Source organism: Ornithorhynchus anatinus, chromosome 7 (assembly GCF_004115215.2).
Source record: "Ornithorhynchus anatinus isolate Pmale09 chromosome 7, mOrnAna1.pri.v4, whole genome shotgun sequence".
NCBI lineage: Eukaryota > Metazoa > Chordata > Mammalia > Monotremata > Ornithorhynchidae > Ornithorhynchus > Ornithorhynchus anatinus.
In genome coordinates this window covers 51,080,524-51,103,130 of record NC_041734.1, presented here as the reverse complement: position 1 = coordinate 51,103,130, position 22,607 = coordinate 51,080,524, and the positions used below count along the sequence as shown (strand labels likewise).

Genomic DNA, 22,607 nt, shown 5'->3' with positions numbered 1-22,607 from the left:
GTGGTCTGGAATAATAACAACAACACTGGGCCATTTGTTAAGTACTAAATAGATGCCGAGCACCGTGCTAAGCACCGGGGTGGACGCAAGCAAACTGCACCGGACACGGTCCCCGTCTCCCCCGGGCTCACGGTCTCAATCCCTGTTTTCCGGATGAGGTAAGTGAGGCCCAGAGAAGTCAAATGACCGACCCAAGGTCACCACGGGAGACAAGCGGCGGAGCAGGGACTGGAACCCAGGTCCTTCTGACCCCCCGGTCCGTGCTCTATCCTCTAGACACTGCTTCTCCTGGTCTCTCTGACCAGGAACAGATACTGGTCTGTGAAAAATAAAAAAAGGACCCTACATCCCAAGTCGAGGCGGTATTATAACAGTGGAAACGGCCGATCCGAAAAGTCAGGCTGAGACGTCCCTGCCTGCCCTGCGGTTCTCATTTCTGAGAAGCGGCCTGGCCTAGAAGGAAGAGACAAGGCCTGAGTTCTGATCCTGGCTCTACCACTTACCTGCGGTGTGATCTCGGGCGAATCACAGACTTCTCTGTGCCTCAGTTCCCTCATCAGCAAAACGGAGATTCGGTCTATTCTCAAGACGCTGCCTCTCCTGGTCTCTCTGACCAGGAACGGATCCAGGTCACCCCAGACCACGCCAAATAATAATAATGTTGGTATTTGTGACGTGCTTACTATGCGCAGAGCACTGTTCTAAGCGCTGGGGGAGATACAGGGTAATGAGGTTGTCCCACGTGAGGCTCACAGTCAATCCCCATTTTCAGAGGAGGCAACTGAGGCCCAGAGAAGTGAAGTGACTCGCCCACAGTCACACAGCTGACAAGCGGCAGAGCCGGGAGTCGAACCCATGACCTCTGACTCCCAAGCCCAGGCTGCTTCTAAGGCTTCTAAGGCTGCCAAAGCCTTTCCCTACGTCCACCCGAGTCTCTTGTCCACACCGCAGAACCCGACCAAGCTCAGCTTCTCGACGGGCCACTGGGAACGCTGGGCTCTAAAGACAAGTAAGAAGGAGAACCCAGAAAGGGTGACACACCCCGGCTTCTGCAGGGAGAAGGGTTAGAACAAAAAGCACTCCGGAGCAGCTCACCTCAGGGTGAGCAAGTGGGGAGAGCAGTACTGGTATTTATTAAGCATTTACTGTGTGCGGAGCACTGTACTGAGCACTGGGAGGAAGTCTGCTGGTGGGAATTGGATGCTGAGTTGCCGCCCACCCAACCGCCCCACAATATGGTCCCCGGAGAAAGGATGCCTGATGTAACAGTAATAGTCACGATGGCATCTGTTAAGCGCTCACTACGTGCACAAGCAAGTCGAGTCGCGTCCCACGTGGGGCTCAGTCTCAATCCCCGTTTTACAGATGAGTTAACTGAGGCCCAGAGAACCGAAGTGACTTACCCCAGGTCACACAGCAGGCAAGCGATGGAGCCGGCATCAGAACCCACGACCTTCCGGCTCACGGGCCCGTGCTCTATCCGTCATGCCACGCTGCTTCTCTGCTCCTTCTAGGAACCCTCCATGACCCATTTTTAGAGACGACCGTGTGGTTTAGTAGGAGGAGCACGGGAACGGGAGTCAGAAGACCTAAATTCAGTCCCGGCTCTCCCGCTGACCCGCTGGGTGACCTGAGACAAGTCACTGAACCTCTCTCTGCTTACCTCCTCACCTGTAAAACAGGGATAATAATACCTTCCTCTCCCCACTTCACAGGGGTGTTGTAAGAATGACATGAAATGACTAATGTCAAAGCTCTTTGGAAAAATTAAAAAGGGACCCTACATCCCGAGTCAAGTCGGTATTATAATTATAACAGTGGAAACGGCCGATCCGCAAAGTCGGGTTGAGACGTCCCTGCCTTCCCTGCGGTTTCTATTTCTGAGAAGCGGCCTGGCCTAGAAGGAAGAGACAAGGCCTGAGTTCTAATCCTGGCTCTACCACTTACCTGCTGTGTGATCTTGGGCGAATCACAAACTCCTCTGTGCCTCAGTTCCCTCATCAGCAAAACGGAGAGTCAGTCCCTGTTCTCTCTCCTACTTAGATTGTGAGCCCCATGAAGGATCTGCTGATCTCGACTCTGCCCCAGCACTTAGTAAAGAGCTCGGCACATAGTAAGCGCTGAACTAATAATAGTTATTATTATTAGTTAGGCTCCACGTATGAGTGACACACCAATTAAGTGCACTGGCAGGCACCAGATAACCCAAGAGAGCAATACATTTAGAAGGCGAATCTGGTTGATTCTCAAAAGAGACGCCTACCCTGATTCTTCTATTTGACCAGATCATTACGAATTATCACAATCAAATGGAGAGTCAGAAAAGGAGTTACTACATAAATACCACAAGAGAAACAATCCCCCCACGTCTCCTTGTATTCTTTTACTCTGCTAGGCAGGGTCTTTACTTTTCCTATATTTCTACCACTGCGGTTAAACCCTGATATAGCCTCTCTGAAAAACAAAAATTAACAGATAAAGCCCCTCTGAAATCTCTACCTTCTAAATACTTCTCCTGAAAAGGGGCAAGAAGTAAAATCAAAGACTGTAGACTACCCTTCCATTATCATTATCATTACTGAATTTGTTAAGCACTTTCTATGGGTCAAGCACCGTTCTAAGCGCTGGGGTAGCCGCAAGTTAAATACGCTGGACACAATCCCTGTCGCACACGGGGCTCGCCGTCTAAATAGGAGGAGGAACGGGTATTGAATCCCCATTTTCCAGTTGAAGAAACTGAGGCCCGGAGAAGTTAAGTGACTTGCCCAAGGTCCCACAGCAAGCAGTCGGCAGAACCGGCATTAGAAACCAGTGCTCTGACTCCCAGGCCTGGGCCCTTTCCACTAGATCAAGCGGTTTCCATCACGCCAGATGTCTATTTTATAACATTCCTCAAAGTTCCGTCTCCGTTTTCATCGACAGCCTCATTTATAATAATAACGTTGGTATTTGTTAGGCGCTTACTATGTGCAGAGCACCGTTCTAAGCGCTGGGGGAGACACAGGGGAATCAGGTTGTCCCACGTGGGGCTCACAGCCTGCATGCCCATTTTACAGGTGAGGGAACTGAGGCACAGAGAAGTGAAGTGACTTGCCCACAGTCACACAGTTGACAAGCGGCAGAGCTGGGATTCGAACTCATGACCTCTGACTCCAAAGCCCACGCTCTTTCCACTGAGCCACGCTGCTTCTCTATTGAACACCTATTGTGTGTCCATAACCGCCTTAAAGGGAGGGGTCACATAATAATAATAATAATAATGCTGGTATTTGTTAAGCACTTACTATGTGCAGAGCACTGTCCTAAGCACTGGGGTAGATACAGGGTAATCAGGTCATCCCACGTGAGGCTCACAGTCTTAACCCCATTTTACAGATGAGGTAACCGAGGCACAGAGAAGTGAAGTGACTTGCCCACCGTCATACAGCTGACAGGTGGCAGAGCCGGGATTAGAACCCAGGTCCTCTGACTCCCAAGCCTGTGCTCTTTCCACTGAGCCACGTTGCTTCTCCACATCTACCAACTCTGTTGGACTGTACTCTCCCAAGCGTTCAGTACAGTGCCCCGCACACAGTACGTGCTTCACAAATATCACTGATTGACCACAGAACACACACAACTATTCCGTGAGGAGCTGACAATGAAATGGCAAAGAAAAATGGACAGAAACGAACCAATATGCAAAAGCTAAGTAGAGATGCAACCGATAAAAACAGAAGTAACCAATTAACCTCACACCAATGTTAAAATAGTTTGTGGAGTGGCATTGGAGAAGCAGCGCGGCTCAGTGGAAAGAGCCCGGGCTTGGGGGTCAGAGGTCACGGGTTCGAATCCCGGCTCCGCCGCTTGTCAGCTGTGTGACTGCGGGCCAGTCACTTCACTTCTCTGTGCCTCAGTTCCCTCATCTGTAAATTGGGGATTAAGACTGTGAGCCTCATGTGGGACGACCTGATGACCCCGTACCTACCATCATTCATTCAATAGTATTTATTGAGCGCTTACTATGTGCAGAGCACTGTACTAAGCGCTTGGAATGTACAAATCGGTAACAGATAGAGACGGTCCCTGTCCTTTGAGGGCTTACAGTCTAATCAGGGGGGACAGACAGACAAGAACAATGGCAATAAATAGAATCACGGGGAAGAACATCTCATGAAAACAATTAGGTGAGCACCGGTCAGGCAACGGTGACGTCAAAGTCTTCTGCCGTCTCTTCCTCGGTAAAGAGGCCAGACGAGCCTGTTTTCCCTGTTTTCCAGGACTTCAATTTTGGGTTTGGAGAGGGGGGAAAGGTACATCCTAACAAGGCACGGGCCTGAGCTGTTTTGGCAGAACTGGCGATGGTTTGTGCTCACTGGCTTAAAAAAGCCCTCTGCCTCCTGATGTCAATCGATCCGTGGCTTTATCGCGCACTTACCGTGTGCAGAGCAAAGCGCTCGGGGAAGGACAGTACAACAGAGTGGGAAGGCACATTCCCTGCCCACAACGAGCTTACAGTCTAGCGGCCCTCTGTCTCATCCTTCCTTCTGCCAGGCGAATGCCTGATTTAAAAAATAACTTCAGATATACTCTCTTCTCGGCATCCTCACATCCTTCTGGGAACAAAGGGCTAGTTAAATCACTCTTAAAAATCTCTTCCCATACCAGAAAGGAAGTAAACAAGTAACTAGAGTCCCATTGTAAATGAATTTTAAAAAATGACTTACATTGAGATTCTCGTTGGGGATAAACGTTGTGCAAGAGCCAAACAGAAGGAGAGTGTCTAAACAATCAAATCGATAAAAGCTTAATATCAGTTCCCACCGGCTCGGCGGCCCCGCTGTCAGCGCTTAGAACAGTGCTCTGCACATAGTAAGTGCTTAACAAATTCCAACATTATTACTATTATGACCAGAAGGGTGGGAACGAATCAGGGAATGCCTTTTGGAGGAGGTGACTTTAAAAAAAAAAAAAATTTGAGGCCCTCTTTCAAACCGTACGGAATTGAAGGGAGAGAATATACCTCCATAACCCACAAAGCCAACGGCATTCCCTGACGACTGAGACTTTTGAAATGTATCTGATTTACACGGTTGCTACGAGGCTACGCCGGTGAAGCAAAAACTCTACAAAGGCTAATCAGTGTACTGATTTAATTCTAACGTAGACATCGCCCAGCTTCAGTTCTCATAGAACAATTACGGCTTTTCCACCAGGAATGCCGACGTCCTACGCTCTGGAGCTGGTTAGTCTGGCCCTTCGCTTCAAACAGGAGAACAAGAAAGGGAGAACAATCAAAGAGGAACCGCGAGAGTCCTTTCCTGAAAACACCCACCCCGCCGCTGCCTTGTCTCCGGAACTGAGCCGCCTTCCCTTTCACCCTCAGGTAACCACTCCATCGAGGGCAACTATCCAACACCTACCGGGTTCGATGCGTCCTGCTGTGCCCTTGGGATGGCATAATAAAACTGTAGACACGCTCTGTCCTCAAGGAGCTTACAAACGAGAGGCCGAGACGGACGCTAACGTAAATTAGAATGGGGCCCGTGAGACTCATCACCCTATTTATTTTATTTAATGAGATGTACATCGCCCTGATTCTATTTATTTGCCATTGTTTTAATGAGATGTTCTTCCCCTCGACTCTATTTATTGCCACTGTTCTCGTCTGCCCGTCTCCCCCGATCAGACCGTAAGCCCGGCAAAGGGCAGGGACTGTCTCTATCTGTTGCCGATTTGTACATTCCAAGTGCTTAGTACGGTGCTCTGCACGTAGTAAGCGCTCAATAAATACCGTTGAACGAATGAATGAATGAAACCATCGTGGCCTAGACGCCGCCGCTCCCGCATGACTTCCGCCAAGCCGTACACACGCACAGGGAAACAAAAAATGAAAGGCTTCCCTCTGAGATGGCCTCTTCAAGGCTGCCAGCCTAATTCCAGCGGGACTAGATTTTAGAGGGTTCCTCTGGACTGGAAATTCGTTGTGGGCAAGTAACCCGTCTACTCACCCCGCTACATTGTATTTACGACACCGCTCCGCACACATCAGGCGCTCAATAAGTGACTGATTCAAGACGAGAGAGGAGTGGGGCCGGAAGGAGAGACATGAGGTGTGGGAAGGGGAAGACGGAAGAGTTACGAGAAGAGGGACAGAGGATTAATAATGTTGGTATCTGTTAAGCGCTTACTATGTACCGAGCACCGTTCTAAGCGCTGGGGTAGACACAGGGGAATCGGGTTGTCCCAGTGGGGCGCACAGTCTTCATCCCCATTTTACAGATGAGGTAACTGAGGCACCGAGACGTTGTGACTTGCCCAAAGTCATGACCTCCGACTCCAAAGCCCGTGCTCTTTCCACTGAGCCACGCTGCTTCTCGGGATTAAATCTGAGAAAAAGAACGGGCTCTTTCGTCCGACGCTCTCCGGCTCCCCCGCTACCGGAATCCTCCGATTTTTGCTGAGGGGCTCCTCCTCACATCTGCTCATCCCATCAGTCCATCAGTTGGCTTTATTCAGCATCTACACCCGGTGATAAGTGCTTGGGAGAGTACAGTGACGATACGATACGATCCTGCCCTGATGCAGCGTTTCTAATGGGGGGAGATGGATCCAAGATGATTTACGGAGGGGAGAAATGGAAAGCGGAAGACAGATAAATACATCAAAAAAAAAAAAATGCTAGAGCGGTTCAACATGTTAACTGACGGGCACAAAAGTGCTCGTGGGAATTGGGAGTGCATTAGAGAAGCGGCGTGACTTAGTGGAAAGAGCACGGACTTGCGAGTCAGAGGTCGTGGGTTTTAAACCCGGCTCCGCCACTTGTCTGCTGTGTGACCTTGAGCAAGTTACTTAACTTCTCTGTGCCTCAGTTACCTCATCTGTAAAAATGGAGATAAAAAAAAAATTGTGAGCCTCACGTTGGACAATCTGATTACCCTGTATCTAGCCCAGCGCTTGGAACGGTGCTCCGCACATAGTAAGCGCTTAACAAATACCATAATTATTATTATTATTATTATTATTAGTGCTGAGATAGCGGGTCGGAGGCTACAACCCGGTAGGAACAAATTAGTCGGGGGGGGGGGGGGATTCAGGACGGTTTAAGAGATGGGGCCAACTGGTGGATTTGAAGGCGGGGGAGAGGGGATTCAGGTTGAAAAGGTGGTAACCTGAGACTGTAAACTCCTTGAGAACAAGGATTGTGTCTACCTATTATAGTAACAATACTGATATTACTACTAGCGATAATTAATAAGCACTTACTATATACCAAGCACTGTATCAAGTGCCGGGATAGAAACAAGATAATCAGGTCAGACGCAGTTCCAGTCCCACATGGGGCTCACAGTCTAAAGGGGGAGGGAGAATAGGTATTTAAATCTTATCTATCTGCCACCACATTAATGGTGGTATCTGTTAAGCGCTTACTATGTGCAAAGCACCGTTCTAAGCGCTGGGGAGATACAAGGTGATCAGGTCGTCCCACGTGAGGCTAACAGTCTTAATCCCCATTTTACATATGAGGGAACTGAGGCCCAGAGAAGTGAAGTGACTCGCCCACAGTCACACAGCTGACAAGTGGCAGAGCGGGGATTCGAACCCATGACCTCTGACTCCCAAGCCGGCCTCTTTCCACTGAGCCACGCTGCTTCTAGAGTCACTCATTCTGCCCTGCCTGGATGACGGCATCAGTCTCCTTGCCGACCTCCCAGCCTCCTGCCTCTCCCCACTCCCCACCTCACCTCACTCTGTTGCCCGGATCATTTCTCTACAAAAACGTTCGGGAGAGGTCTCCCCGCTCCTCAAAAAACCTCCAGTGGTTGCCCATCCAACCTCCACATTAACAAAAACTCCTGACCATTCGCTTTAAAGCCCTCCATCACCTTGCCCCCTCCTTCCTCACCTCATTTCTCTCCTTCCGCACTCCAGTCCGCACACTTCGCTCCTCTAATGCCAGCCCTACTGAGAGCTCACCTCCTCCAAGAGGCCTTCCCGGGCTGAGCTTCCCCTTTTCCCTCTGCTCCCTCCCCCTTCCCCCCTTCACCTCCCCTCAGCTAAGCCCCCTTTCCCTCTGCTCCTCTCCCTTCCCCTCTCCTCAGCACTGTGCTCATCTGTATATATTTTTACGGCCCTATTTATTTGGTTAATGAGGCGTCCATCCCCTTGATTCTATTTATCGTGATTAAGTTGTCTTGTTTCTGTCCGGCTGTCTCCCCCGATTAGACCGTGAGCCCGTCAATGGGCAGGGATGGTCTCTATCTGTTGCCGAATTGTACATTCCAAGAGCTCAGTGCTCTGCACATAGTAAGGGCTCAAAAAATACTACTGAATGAATGAACGGGTGAATGAACCTTCTCACCGCACCTCGATCTCGCCTGTCCCGCCGCCCACCCCTAGCCCCCGTCCTGCCTCCGGCTCGGAAGGGCCTCCCTCCCCAAATCCGACAGACGACGACCCTCCCCCCTCCCTTCAAAGCCTTACTGCGGGCCCACCTCCTCCAAGAGGCCTTCCCAGACTGAGCCCCGCCTTTCCTCCTCTCCCACTCCCTTCTGCATCGCCCCGATTTATTCCCTTTGCTCTTCCCCCTCCCCCGGCCCCACAGCACTCATGCACGTATCTGTAACTTTATCTGCACTCACGTCTGTCTCGTGAGAGTTAAAAGTTGGAAGGATTCACAGGTGACATCAAGGGTGGAGGTTTCTGGGACAGGGAGGATGGTGGTGGTATCTCAGGACACGGGGAAGTTAGGAGAAGGGGTTCGGAGGGGAGGGCAATCAGTGGTATTTATTGAGCACTTACTATGTGCAGAGCACTGTACTAAGCACTTGGGAGAGTAAGATACAACAGAATCAGCAGACGCTTTCCCTATGAGTTCGGTTTTAGACGTGTCAGTTTAAGGTATCGGCAAGGTAGCCACGAGGGAAGCAGTGAGGCAACGTGGCTCGGTGGAAAGAGCCCGGGCTTGGGAGTCGGAGGTCGTGGGTTCTAATCCCGGCTCCGCCACTTTTCAGCCGTGTGACTTCGGGCGAGCCGCTTCACTTCCCTGGGCCTCTGTGACCTCGTCTGTAAAACGGGGGTGACGACTGCGAGCCCCACATGGGACAGCCAAGACCAGTGCTTGGCACGTCGTAAGTGCTTAACGAATACCACCATCATCATCATCCTCATCATCATTGGAAAATGTCCTGGGAGGTGAGAGGAAGTGTGAGACAGTATAGCGGGGGGGGGGGGGGGGGGGGGGGGGGGGGTGAGTCTGGTGAGAAAGACTTGGGAGTCGCATCCGTAGAAGTGGTCAATAAGCCTTGTGAGTGGAGGAGCCCCTTAAGGGCGTTTAGAGTGAAAAAAGTACAGGAATAGAAGAGAGCTGACTACGGGAAGGGAGGTGGATGAAGAGGCAGAGAATGAGATGAAAGGAAGGGTCAGAGAGGGAGGAAGAGAACCATTTCGGTTAAATCAGAGTGAGGAGTGACCGGCTGTAGAGAAGATGACTGGCCGAGAGACCAAGGAGGATGAGGACAGAGATCCCTCTACGCTGAAAGCTCGTCGTGGGCAGGGAACACACTGCCCACCTTTTTAGCACGGTGTCCCAAGCGCTGAGTACAGCGCTTTGCACCCGGTGAGCCCTCGATGACCACCATCGACGAGGACGATGAAGCCACTGAACTTGGCCGCTGATGACCTTAGACAGAGTGGCCTCAGAAGGAGGCGCAAACGAAAACATCGTGAGTCATTAAGAGGGTCGGTGGACAGGCAGCAGGTGAGGGATCTGGACAAGATCAGCCATAGGGAGATGGGGCAAAGGGATCGGGGAAGGCGTTTTTAGTATTCGAGAGACCTTTTTGAAGTTTGAAAGGAGAAGGAGCCACTGGAGAGTGAGAAATTGAAGATGGTAGCAATGGAGGGAGGGAGGATGGGAGCAAGAGTTTTGAAGAGGTTTAGGGCACAAGTGGGAGACATCAGGAGGCAGCTGGGAGGGAAGAGAAAGGGGATGTCGGAATATGAGGATGTTGGGGAAGTTCAAGATTTATGGTGTCTGTTTTGCCCAGAAAGTAGCTGGTGAAATTATCAGGGATTTGAGCAGGCTCGAGCTGGTCTGCCCCAAAACAGACAGAAACATAATAAGCAAATCCGTCCAAAATAACTCTTTGAAAAATGATGTTATGGGATTGTATGATCCAGTTATTGGTCTAAGCTAGATTTAATACTAATGAATATATATAATGATAATAATGATAGTTGTATTTGTGCTAAATGCTGAGGTAAATACAAGATGATCAAGTTAGACCCAGTCCTGGTCCTGCATTCTTTATTTCATTCATTAAATCTTACTTGGTGAGCACTTACTGGGTGCAGAACACCGTACTAAGCGCTTGGGAGACTACAACAATTAACAGACACATTCCCTGCCCACGGTGAGCTTACGGTCGGTGCGGGGGGTGGAGATTTACGGTCTCGGGGCAGGGGCGGCGGGGGCACCTCTAGTTAGGAAGGAGAGCAGGTATTAAACCCCCATTTTACAGATGATGATTTCACATATTCTTTGTAAGAAACTGTTATGGATTCCCAGGAAATCATCCAGTAAACCTCCCAGTATCTGGCAGCACTTCTAAACCTAGTGTGAAAGTTACTAGAAATGCAAGTACTAACAAACGACTGGCTTGACAGGATTCCTTAGGAATGAATTCTTTTATCTCTTTATTTTCCCTCGGTCCTCCTTGTACCTGGGCCAGCCTAGCTCAACAGTCAGACTGAGATAACACAGGCAACGACGACGACGAAAGAAATGGAATTGGTTGAAAATGTCCTCCATGGAAACCATCAGGCAATAACGCCAGTTAAAAGGAGAAATCAACATGCACTGACATACCACCAATAAAGGAATACACCCTCATTACTAATAATAATAATGTTGGTATTTGTTAAGCGCTTACTATGTGCCGAGCACTGTTCTAGGCGCTGGGGTAGATACAGGGTCATCAGGTTGTCCCACGTGGGGCTCCCAGTCTTAATCCCCATTTTACAGATGAGGGAACTGAGGCCCCGAGAAGTGAAGTTGACTTGCCCACAGTCACACAGCTGACAAGTGGCGGAGCCGGGATACGAACCCATGACCTCTGGCTCCCAAGTCCGTGCTCCTTCCACTGAGCCACGCTGCTTCCCTAAGTGATTACTAGTGATCATGATTATAATAATGGTATTTGTTAAAGCATTAACTGTGTGCGGAGCACTGTTCTAAAGCACTGGGGTCGATACGTTAATCAGGATGGACACCGTCCCTACCAGAAAAGGGGGCTCACAGTCTCAGAAGCAGCGTGGCTCAGTGGAAAGAGCCCGGGCTTGGGAGTCAGAGGTCATGGGTTCTAATCCCGGCTCTGCCACTTGTCAGCTGGGTGACTGTGGGCAAGGCACTTCACTTCTCTGGGCCTCAGTTACCTCATCTGTAAAATGGGGATCAAAACTGGGAGCCCCACGTGGGACAACCTGATCACCCTGTATCTACCCCAGCACTTAGAACGGTGCTCTGCACATAGTCAGCGCTTAACAAATACCAACATTATTAAAGAGGAGGGAGAAGAGAGATTGGTCCAAGATGCCACCGCTGGAAACCAATCTTCTAAACATTATTTAATGTTACCTAACACCCAACTATCTGTGGAAACTCCTCAGGAAGCTGGCCGTGACATCGGCGATCAGTCCGAGCCGCCTCTGCAGAACAAAATGTGGAAAACAAGCCTGCCCCGTGGGCCTTCGGTTGGTTTCTGTGGTATTGTACTCTCCCAAAGACTTACTACAGCGTTCTGTGCAGGGTAAGCACTCAATAAATACATCTGATTGACTTGAAAATTTTACGCCACCTTGGCCTGGACTGGCTACCAGGTTCCGGAAGGTGACGCACCTTGAATCCACTCCTCTGCCTCTTACTCACTCTTTTCTTCTTCCCCTTTCAAAGTCGGGCCCTCGGCCCTTTTAACTCTCAGTGGGAGCAAGTTCAACTACTCACACGATTGATTCACTCTAAGCAGGTGAATGGCAAAGGGACTAGCCGACTTCTCACCGCCTCTCCACTCCCAGATCGGCGTCCCTGCTCAACTGAAACTCAACAAGTTCAAACCGTGCTTGACTTCCCACCCATTTCCACACCTAACTTGGCCGATACTTCAACGGCCCCACTCTCTTCCTATCCCTCACAATCAAAAGCTTAGTCACCTTGGCTCTCTTCTACCCTCCAAAGCCAATCTCAGGCCAACTCCCTCAAATTAATCTAGACCGGGAGCCCCATGTGGCACAGGGACTGGGTCCAACCTAATTAACTTGTATCTACCCCAGAGCTTAGAACGGTGTTCGACACGTCGGAAGCACTTAGACGATACCTTAAAAAGAATTTCTCCTTAGCAACGATCTTAGAAATCTGCCCCGTCCTCTTCAGAGCTCCCGTCTTGTCTAGATCCTAACCACTCTGGCCTTGAATTACAATACCTTAAAAAGAATTTCTACTTAGCAACGGTCTTAGAAATCTGCCCCGTCCTCTTCAGAGCTCCCGTCTTGTCTAGATCCTAACCACTCTGGCCTTGAATTACAACTCCGGGTCTTCCTGCTGGTCTCCCAGCCACCCCTCTCTCCTCTCTCTCTAGTCTATCTTGTACACGGCCACAAGAACTGCATTTCGCGGATGCCGGCAAGCTGCTGCTTGAATGGAATCGCAATTCCCAATTCGAGGATAAGTTCCTTCGCCAAATGCTTCTCCCTCACCTTCGATTAGACCTCGTGCCCTTAGTTCAAAACCCTGTTAGAGGGTTTCTTTTTTTCTTAATGGTTTTTGTTAAGCAGTTACTAAATACCAGGCACTGTCCTAGGCCCCGGGGTAGATGCAAGATAATTCGGTTGGGCGCAGTCCAGGTCCTAGATGGGGCTCACAGTCTTAATCACCATTTTCCAGGTGAGGGAACCGAGGCACAGAAGAGTTACATCACTTGCCCAAGGTCACACAGCGGACGAGTGGCAGAGCCAGGATTAGAACCCAGGTCCTTCCGACTCCCGGGCCTGTGCTTTTTCAACCGGGCCGCGCTGCTTCAGGCTCCGCTGAAGGATCCACCTCCTCGCCAAGATCTACGGGAGCGTTCAGTAAATTAGGTAGAGTAGGTACGGCATACCGCTTATGACGCTGTGAATTTATGCTCTCAGTCAATTACGATATTTGTCTGGAGGTGTGCTGAATATTTGCAATAACCCTGTTACCCCATTAAAAGGTAAGAGCCTTAACTGTAGGGGCCATTTGGTGTTTCATCCTTGTAACTCCCACAGTTCGTTACCCTGCGAACAATGGACCTGAAGAAACGTTTTTGGACAAAGGGGTTGACTCGGTCTATCTGGTTTACTTAGCATTAGAAGCTTTGCTTGTTACCGACTTTTAACACAGATTGAACCCACGTAGCCTCTCCTCCACCTTCCTCTCCTCCACCTTCTTGGCAGGGACATCATGATATGAGGCCACCTGAGCCTCGCCTATCAGATGCGCCAACCACGATACAATGTAAACAGCTTTTAAGATACTATGTCTGGTAATAATCAGACCGGGGCCGCTCTTCCACTCTACACGGCCACCTGAAAGGTTGTGCCTACTGGATTTGCCCAGAGAACTGCACCTCTTCACTCACCATTTCCTGTTCTGCTACTCTGCAGGTAAAACCGCTTTCGTACATATTTAGACAATACACACCCACCTTCTCAGTCGGGTTTGGTCACGTTTTGTTACAGAATAGCGCGCGTACCTGTGGATGCTAAAAGGTCCCACGGCACCCTCCAAATATCAACTCCCTCCCATTCCTCTCCAAACTCCATCACATCCACTGCCTCCATTTTCTCTTCTCCATTCCCTTCCTGACCCCCTCTGTCTCCCTCGCTCCTCAGAAACTGTCCTTTCGAGTCACCAATGACCCCCTCCTTGCCAAATCCAATAGCCTCTACTCTATCCTGATTCATTCGTTCATTCAACAGTAGTTACTGAGCGCTTACCATGTGCAGAGCACTATACTAAGCGCTTGGGATGGACAATTCGGCAACAGATAGACACCGTCCCTGCCCGATGACGGGCTCGCAGTCTAATCGGGGGAGACGGACAGCAGAGCAAAACAGAACAAAAACATGGGGACGTACAGCTCATTAACAAAATCAATAGGGTAATAAATTATATACAAATGATTCGTCCGAGGTGACACAGCAGACACGTGATAGAGCCGGGATTAGAATCCAGGTCCTTCTGATTCCCAGGCCCGGGCTTTATCCAGTAAGCCACGCCGCCGGCACACGTGTTATGCCGCTTGCAAATATGCCGGTGCTTGAGACCGAGACCAGTGGATAACTTACCTGGCAACCTCGGGGGGACCTGCCCTCCCTGCAGACACTAGCTCCTCTCCATCTGCGGGGCCCCTTCGTCCTCTTAGCCGCTTTCCACACCGTGAACCGCTCCAGGAAATGTCCAACTTTGGCTTCACTGACACTTCTCTCTCCTAGCTCTCCTACTGGCTTTCTGGCCGCTCCGTCTCGGTCTCTCCCACAGGCTTGTTCTCCGCCTCCCACCTCCCCCTAACTGTGGGACTCCCTCGAGGCTCGGTTCCGGGGCCCCTTCTATTCTCATTCTACACCTGCTCCTTTGGAGAACTCATTCTCTGCCCGGGTTTCAAGGACGTGGATGATTCCCGAATCTACATCTCCAGCCCTGATCTCTAGTCTTCTCCTCAGTCTTGCATTTTCTCCCGCTTTCAGGACATCTCTACTTGGATGTCCTAACACCTCAAACTTAACATATCCAAAACAGGACTCATCTTCCCACTCAAACCCCGTCCTCCCCCACCCAACTCTCCCATCACTGTTGACACCACCATTGGCCACTTGCCTGCTGTTTCATCTTGGACAAATCAGTCATCTCTGCGCCTCGGTTTTCTCACCTGTAAAAAAAGGGGCTGCAATACCCGCTTTCCCTGGCCCTCGTCCCTGTGGAAGAGGGACGGTATCCAGCCCGATCACCTCGTATCTACCCCAGGGCTTAGTAGAGTGCTTGGCATATTGTAAGCACTTAAATATAATAAAACAATACCATCCTCCCTGTCTCGCGCGACCACAACATTGGCATTAATCCTCAACGAATCTCTCATTCGACCCGTATATCTGGTCTGTCACCAAATCCTACTTTGGTTCTACCTTCCAAATATCTGGAATCCACCCCTCCCTCTCCACTCAAATGGCTACCACTCTTATCCTAATAATAATAATAATAATAATAATGTTGGTATTTGTTAAGCACTTACCACGTGCAGAGCACTGTTCTAAGCGCTGGGGTAGATACAGGGTCATCAGGTCGTCCCACGTGGGACTCACAGTTAATCCCCATTTGACAGAGGAGGTCACTGAGGCCCAGAGAAGTGCAGTGACTTGCCCACCGTCACACAGCGGACAAGTGACAGAGCCGGGATCGGAACCCATGACCTCTGACTCCCCAGCCCGGGTTCTTTCCACTGAGCCACGCTGCTTCTCAGCCTTGACGCCCGCATCAGCCTCCTCCCCGACGTCCCTGCGTCCTGGCTCTCCCCTCTCAGGTCCACACTTCACTCTGCTGCCCGGATCATTTTCTGCGGGGGGCTCTGGGAGGGTAGGGGGGACGGCAGCCGCGGGAGATCTGCCAACATCTCCCCATTCTGCAGAAGACCTCCGACTGCCCATCCACCTCCGCGGCGAACCGAAACTCCTTCCCACTGGCTTGAAGCCTCTCCCTCTCCGCTACGCTATCTCCCTAATTCCCTGCTACAACCCGATCCGCCCGCCACCTCTGCTCCTCTGACACTAACCCGCTCCCTGTACCCGGATTTCATCAGACTCGCCACGGGACCTTTGCCCAAGTCCCCGCTCCGGTCTGGAACTCCCTCTCCGCTCCTATCCGACGGACCGCTTTCTCGCCCGTCTTCAAAGCCCTACTGAAAGCACAACTCCTCCAAGAGGCCTCTCCCGCGTCGTCCTTCGTTTCTTCTGTCTGCCCTCCATTCTACATCCCCTAAGCGCTTGGAGCTGTACTCTTGAAGCACTTTCTATCCGACCCACCCCTAGCGCACTTATATACGTCTCTTCATACGGCTCAGTGGAAAGAGCCCGGACTTGGGAGTCAGAGGTCAGGGGTTCGAATCCCGGCTCTGCCACTTGTCAGCTGTGTGACTGTGGGCGAGTCACTTCACCGGGCCTCACTCACCTCATCTGTAAAATGGGAATTAACCGTGAGTCTCACGTGGGACAACCTGATGACCCCAGCGCTTAGAACAGCGCTCTGCCCATAGTAAGTGCTTAACAAATACGAACGTTATTATTATTATTATTTACACTCTCCCGTTGCCCTAACAGTAATTCACTTGAATTTCTGCCTTCCCCCCAGACTGCGAGCTCCTTGTGGACAGAGAGCGTGACTGCCAACTCCGCTGCGCTGCCGCGTCCCAAGAACCGAGTAGAGTGCTCAAAAAAATACCACTGACTGAAAAAAGTGATATAATGACAACTAATGATTATGAAAATAACTCAATTATGCTAAGCAGGGCAGATTGCCAGCACTAAAGAACTGTTTCATTACTCAGAATTCATCATGGGTACTAACGTCTCTGTCGATACACCCTGGGTCCAGCTTTTTTCTTTAAAGAAAGGATCTGTACCCCCAGCCCTAGCTCTACCCAGAACTCCCTCCCTCTCTACTGAAGCCCAACTTGGCGCCTTCATTCATTCGATCGCATTTATTGAGCGCTGACTGTGGGCAGAGCACTGGTAACCAACCGCCGGCATTCTGTCTTCCCTCTTGCACCGTGAAGTCCTCGCCTGAGCTCTCGCTTACGTAGTGAACGCGTTCTCAGCTCCTACTCGACAGAACACATCTTCCCCCTTTCTTAAACTGGCTCGTCTCCCCCGTTCAATTACCGAACGCAGGAACATTGTTTCTTTCTTAAAGTGTACGCCAAACTCAGGAGAACACACAAGCTGCTCGATAATTCCAGCTCTCTTAAACGATGTTAACGATCATTTAAAGCAGACTCTTACTAGGCTCTTATTCTAGTATAAATCTAGCAATCCTGCATTTCTTTGTCTCGATTACATTTAAGGACACTTGGAATGCAATTTTTAACAGAACAAGCTATGAAGTTGATAAACTTAATGTGCAAATCACATTTCGGAAAGTTTATGCTCCTATCAATAATAATAATGTCGGTATCTGTTAAGCGCTTACTATGTGCAGAGCACTGTTCTAAGCGCTGGGGGAGACACAGGGGAGTCAGGTTGTCCCACGTGGGGCTCACAGTCTTCATCCCCATTTTACAGAGGAGGTCACTGAGGCACAGAGAAGTGAAGTGACTCGCCCACAGTCACACAGCTGACAAGTGGCAGAGCCAGAATTCGAACCCATGACTTCTGCCTCCAAAGCCCGTGCTCTTTCCACTGAGCCACGCTATCACTTCATCTACAGAACAATTTGCTTCTTTTCAAGATAAACATCAATTTGCCATATCTCACGGTTAAAACCCTTTGGCTCTTTCATTCATTCGATCGTATTTACTGAGCGCTGCCTGTGTGCAAAGCACTGTACGAAGCGCTCGGGGGAGTACAGTACGACAAAAGACACATTCCCCGCCCACGACGAGCTCCCAGCCTTGCATTTCCTTCCTTGAAGAATTTTTTTCCATCTCAATATCATGAAGTACAGTGTTTCCTGGAATGCGAGTCCCTATTCAGTCACCGTGGAGACAACTGTGACTCTGGGCAACGTCCTTTGGGAAGCAGTGTGGCCCCGTGGAAAAATCACGGGGCCTGGGAGACTGCGAATCTAGGTTCTAAATCCTGGCCCTCCCAAGGCTCCTCCGGGTGACCCTGGATCCGTCACTTAACTTCTCTAGAGAAGCAGCGTGGCTCTGTGGAAAGAGCACTGGCTTGGGAGTCAGAGGTCATGGATTAGAATCCCGGCTCCGCCACTGGTCAGCTGTGTGACTGTGGGCAAGTCACTTCACTTCTCTGGGCCTCAGTTACCTCATCTGGAAAATGGGGATTAAAACCGTGAGCCCCACGTGGGACAACCTGATCACCCTGTATCTCCCCCAGCTTAGAACCGTGCTCCGCACACAGTAAGCGCTTAAACAAATACCGACACGATTATTCTCTCTGCCCTAATTACCTCATCTGGAAAATGGGGATTAAAACCGTGAGCCCCACGTGGGACAACCCGATCACCCTGTATCTCCCCCAGCGCTTAGAACCGTGCTCCGCACACAGTAAGCGCTTAACGAATACCGACACGATTATTCTCTCTGCCCTAATTACCTCATCTGGAAAATGGGGATTAAAACCGTGAGCCCCACGTGGGACAACCCGATCACCCTGTATCTCCCCCAGCGCTTAGAACCGCGCTCCGCACACAGTAAGCGCTTAACGAATACCGACACGATTATTCTCTCCGCCCTAATTACCTCATCTGGAAAATGGGGATTAAATCCCCCTCCCCAGACGTAGACCGTGAGCCTCACGTGGGACAGGGGCTGTGTCCAACCTGATTTACCTCGTATCTATTCCAGTGCTTAGTACAGCTTAACAAGTACCATAAAAAAAAAAAAAGTCCCGTGGTAAATTCTGCGTCATCCTCTTCAAGGATGTACCGCTCACCTCGACCGGACAACAGGGTAAACCAAGCATCCTATAATGTTTGTGTGTGAGTAGCTGAAGAGACCGCCTCCTGCCTCATTCCCGCTCAGAGGAATTTCAACGGCAGCGCCACTGCCTTTGAATACGAAGGACCCCTCCTCTTACCTAAGGAGATGAGGGCGATCTCCATAGCTCGGGTCAGGTGGGGCAAAACACACCCCGCGGCGGGCTAGAGCCAATCTGCCAGGTGATCCATCCACCCAAGCCGGGGCAGATCTGCTACGTCACAGTGGGGGGTGGTGCTGCGGAGCGCAGGTGGTGCCGACTGTACTCGCAGCGGGCTTAGAATCAGAAGCCGACACAAGCGTCATCCACTTGTTACACGGGGGCCAACTCCCCCTCCCTCAAAATAAAAAATTAGCCCTGAAAGTGGTACAATTCAGCCAGCCCAAATAACTGGACGACAGCGACGGGCCCAAGATCCGGGCAGAGGCCGGAGGGAAGCTGCGAGAGACAGGCGGGTCTGGGCAGCCTGAAAATGCCCATCGTTTGGAATCCGAGGTTCCAGAGAGGGAAGAAAGAGTAAGGATTTACCCTTACTCCGTTTACGGACCGAGGACGGGCAGCGCCGCCGAATGAACAGGGGCTTCCGGATTAACTGGCAAAGGGCTTCCTCCACAGGGAAACTGTGAAAATGAGTAGAGTGGGAGAATCCTGCTGAGAAAGAACCGACTGTACTCTGATTTGAGGGAGACTGGCCCATTTGTGGCACTTGAGAGCCAGCAAGAAGGGTGACGACGTAACACCTTCACAGTACGCGGTCCACTGGAGAAGCAGGGTGGCCTCGTAGAAAGTACGGGATTGACGGACAGGAGACCTGGGTTCAGTCCCAGCTCCGCCACTAGCCTGCTGGGTGATCTTGGGCAAGTGCCTTAACCGATCCGGATCTAAGATTTCTCTAAAATGAGAATAAAATACCTGTTGTCCCTCCACGGTAGACTCTGAGCCCTCACTGGCCGGATAATAATAATGGTAACTGTTAAGCGCTTACTAGGTGCCAAGCACTGTTCTAAGCTGGATGGTTATCCTGCATCTCCGCCACCGCTTAGCGCACAGGAAGAGTTTAATAAATACCATCACCATTATTTTTCCATCTTCGAAGAAGTACCAAACTATGGATCGTGTCCTATTCTTCCCATTTTTCCATTTCTCCACTAGGCCACTCTGAGAAGCGTGGCCTAGTGAAATCAGCGCGGGCCTGGGAGTCCGAAGGACCTGGGGATTAGAACCCAGGCCCAGCCACTTGTCTGCTGTGTGATCTCGGACCAGCCACTTAACTTCTCTGAGCCTCGGTCGCCTCGTCTGTAAAATGGGGATTCAATACCTGTTCTCCCTGCTCTTTAGACTGTGAGCCCCAGGTGGGACCTGATGATCTGGCTTGGCACAGACTTAACAAATACCACGTTTATTAATAATAATGTTGGTCTTTGTTAAGCGCTTACTATGAGCAGAGCACCGTTCTAAGCGCTGGGGTACATAAAGGGTAATCAGGTTGTCCCGCGTGAGGCTCACGGTCTTAATCCCCATTTTCCAGATGAGGTAACTGAGGCCCAGAGAAGTGAAGTGACTTGCCCACAGTCACACAGCTGACAAGTGGCAGAGCCGGGATTCGAATCCATGACCTTTGACTCGCAAGTCCATGCTCTTTCCACTGAGCCTCGCTGCTCCTCTAACAGTCTCTAACACTATTATCGTTGTCAGAAATACGCTCCCCCAGTTAACGCCTTAATTATTCTCTTGTCCTTCTTTCCCAGCCACCAATCAACTGTATTTATTGAAAACTTATTATATACAGAGCCCGGTACTAAGCGCTTGGAAGAGTACAGTATCACTCCGACAGTCCCCGCTCAGAAGCAAAATTCCTAGTGGCTACTATGCTGCCCGGAAACCTTTTTGCCCTCCCCCTCAAGAATCACATGAATTTGATTCTTCCAAAACTAATATTTAGCAAATTGCACTAACATACGAAACAGCGGTCTTTTGCTCCTCTTACATTCAAAGCCAGCAGCAGTGTCCTGAGGTAGCTGTACGGTGGCCAAGCCGAAAAGAAAAAGCCTCAGAGGTGGGTCTGAATTCCACCTCAACAGAGCTTTCTAGAAGTTAAAGACCACCCCACCGCCCCTCAGTCCCCCTCTCAGGGCCTGTTGACTCCACTTGGCAGCCATTTTGTCATAGCCCTCACCATTTATTCATTCATTCAATAGTATTTATTGAGCGCTTACTATGTGCAGAGCACTGTACTAAGCGCTTGGAATGTACAAATCGGTAACAGATAGAGACGGTCCCTGTCCTTTGAGGGCTTACAGTCTAATCAGGGGGGACAGACAGACAAGAACAATGGCAATAAATAGAATCACGGGGAAGAACATCTCATGAAAACAATTAGGTGAGCACCGGTCAGGCAACGGTGACGTCAAAGTCTTCTGCCGTCTCTTCCTCGGTAAAGAGGCCAGACGAGCCTGTTTTCCCTGTTTTCCAGGACTTCAATTTTGGGTTTGGAGAGGGGGGAAAGGTACATCCTAACAAGGCACGGGCCTGAGCTGTTTTGGCAGAACTGGCGATGGTTTGTGCTCACTGGCTTAAAAAAGCCCTCTGCCTCCTGATGTCAATCGATCCGTGGCTTTATCGCGCACTTACCGTGTGCAGAGCAAAGCGCTCGGGGAAGGACAGTACAACAGAGTGGGAAGGCACATTCCCTGCCCAAACGAGCTTACAGTCTAGCGGCCCTCTGTCTCATCCTTCCTTCTGCCAGGCGAATGCCTGATTTAAAAAATAACTTCAGATATACTCTCTTCTCGGCATCCTCACATCCTTCTGGGAACAAAGGGCTAGATAAATCACTCTTAAAAATCTCTTCCCATACCAGAAAGGAAGTAAACAAGTAACTAGAGTCCCATTGTAAATGAATTTTTAAAAATGACTTACATTGAGATTCTCGTTGGGGATAAACGTTGTGCAAGAGCCAAACAGAAGGAGAGTGTCTAAACAATCAAATCGATAAAAGCTTAATATCAGTTCCTGTTAAAAGAAAAAAAGAAAGAAAAAAGCATTACCACCACTGTAAATTGTTGACAGAATGTCTATATACATTTTTCTCCCTTCTCTTTCTATTTCTTCTATATGTCAGGATAAATTTTCCCAGGCTTGACCGGAAGCGTCGACTTTCCGGGGTGCGGCCCCGGGGCAGAGCGTCGGCACTAGGCAGTGGTCCCTCTGGCTTGCGAGTAAAAACGACGAGTGTTCAGTGCAGCGTGCTGCACTCCTGCCCGGGTGTGCCTCCGATGCCAACGCGGCCAGCGGGGAAGGCGCGGTTCAAGTGGCGATGTGCAAACCACTGGCACCTCAGCCGGGTCCTTCGCACAACTTCTCGGTCCTCGAGGCTCAGGACCAAAGACCTTGGGTCATTTCTTAATGGGAGACTTGAGACACCAAGTCACCCAAGTGGGCCCAACAGGGAGAAATCCACCAAAAATCCACTGCCTCTAAATCGGGTCTGGGAGGCCAAAATCTACGCGACATTGTACGCGCACTCTTTTTTATGGTACGTTAAGTGTCCAACACGGCGAAGCGGCTTGGCCTAGTGGAAAGAGCACGGGCCTGGGAGCCAGAGGACCTGGGTTCTACACCCAGCTCTGCAATTGCTTGCTGTGTGACCTCGGGCAGGTCACCGCTTCTCTGTGCCTCAGTTCTCCCTCCTATTTAGACCGGGACTGCGTCCAACCTGACATGTATCTATCCCAGGGTTTAGGACGGTGTTTGACACATAGAAAGTGCTTTACAAATACTATGTAAGAAAGAGACACCGTTCTATGAGCCGGAGTAGATACCATCTCATTAGGTTGGACACAGTGTCTGTCCCGCATGGGGTTCCCAGCCTAAGTATATGCCTACATGTCTATATGGCACCC

At 50.3% G+C, this 22,607-nt stretch overlaps 1 protein-coding gene across 2 annotated transcripts in view; it reads right to left on the bottom strand.

The window, feature by feature from the left end:
• The window catches only part of ACSL3 (acyl-CoA synthetase long chain family member 3), a 78,231-nt gene extending 59,387 nt beyond the window's left edge, over positions 1–18,844 (bottom strand). Inside the window, exon 1 of one of the 2 annotated variants that reach the window (XM_029069802.2) lies at positions 18,805–18,844. In XM_029069802.2, coding sequence (XP_028925635.1) covers positions 18,805–18,829 — 25 coding nt within the window. In that variant the 5' untranslated portion in view covers positions 18,830–18,844. Of the gene's footprint in view, positions 1–4,706; positions 4,819–18,804 lie in introns of those variants that run through there. The other variant, XM_029069804.2, reaches the window with a different exon arrangement.
• Positions 18,845–22,607: the final 3,763 nt, after the last annotated feature.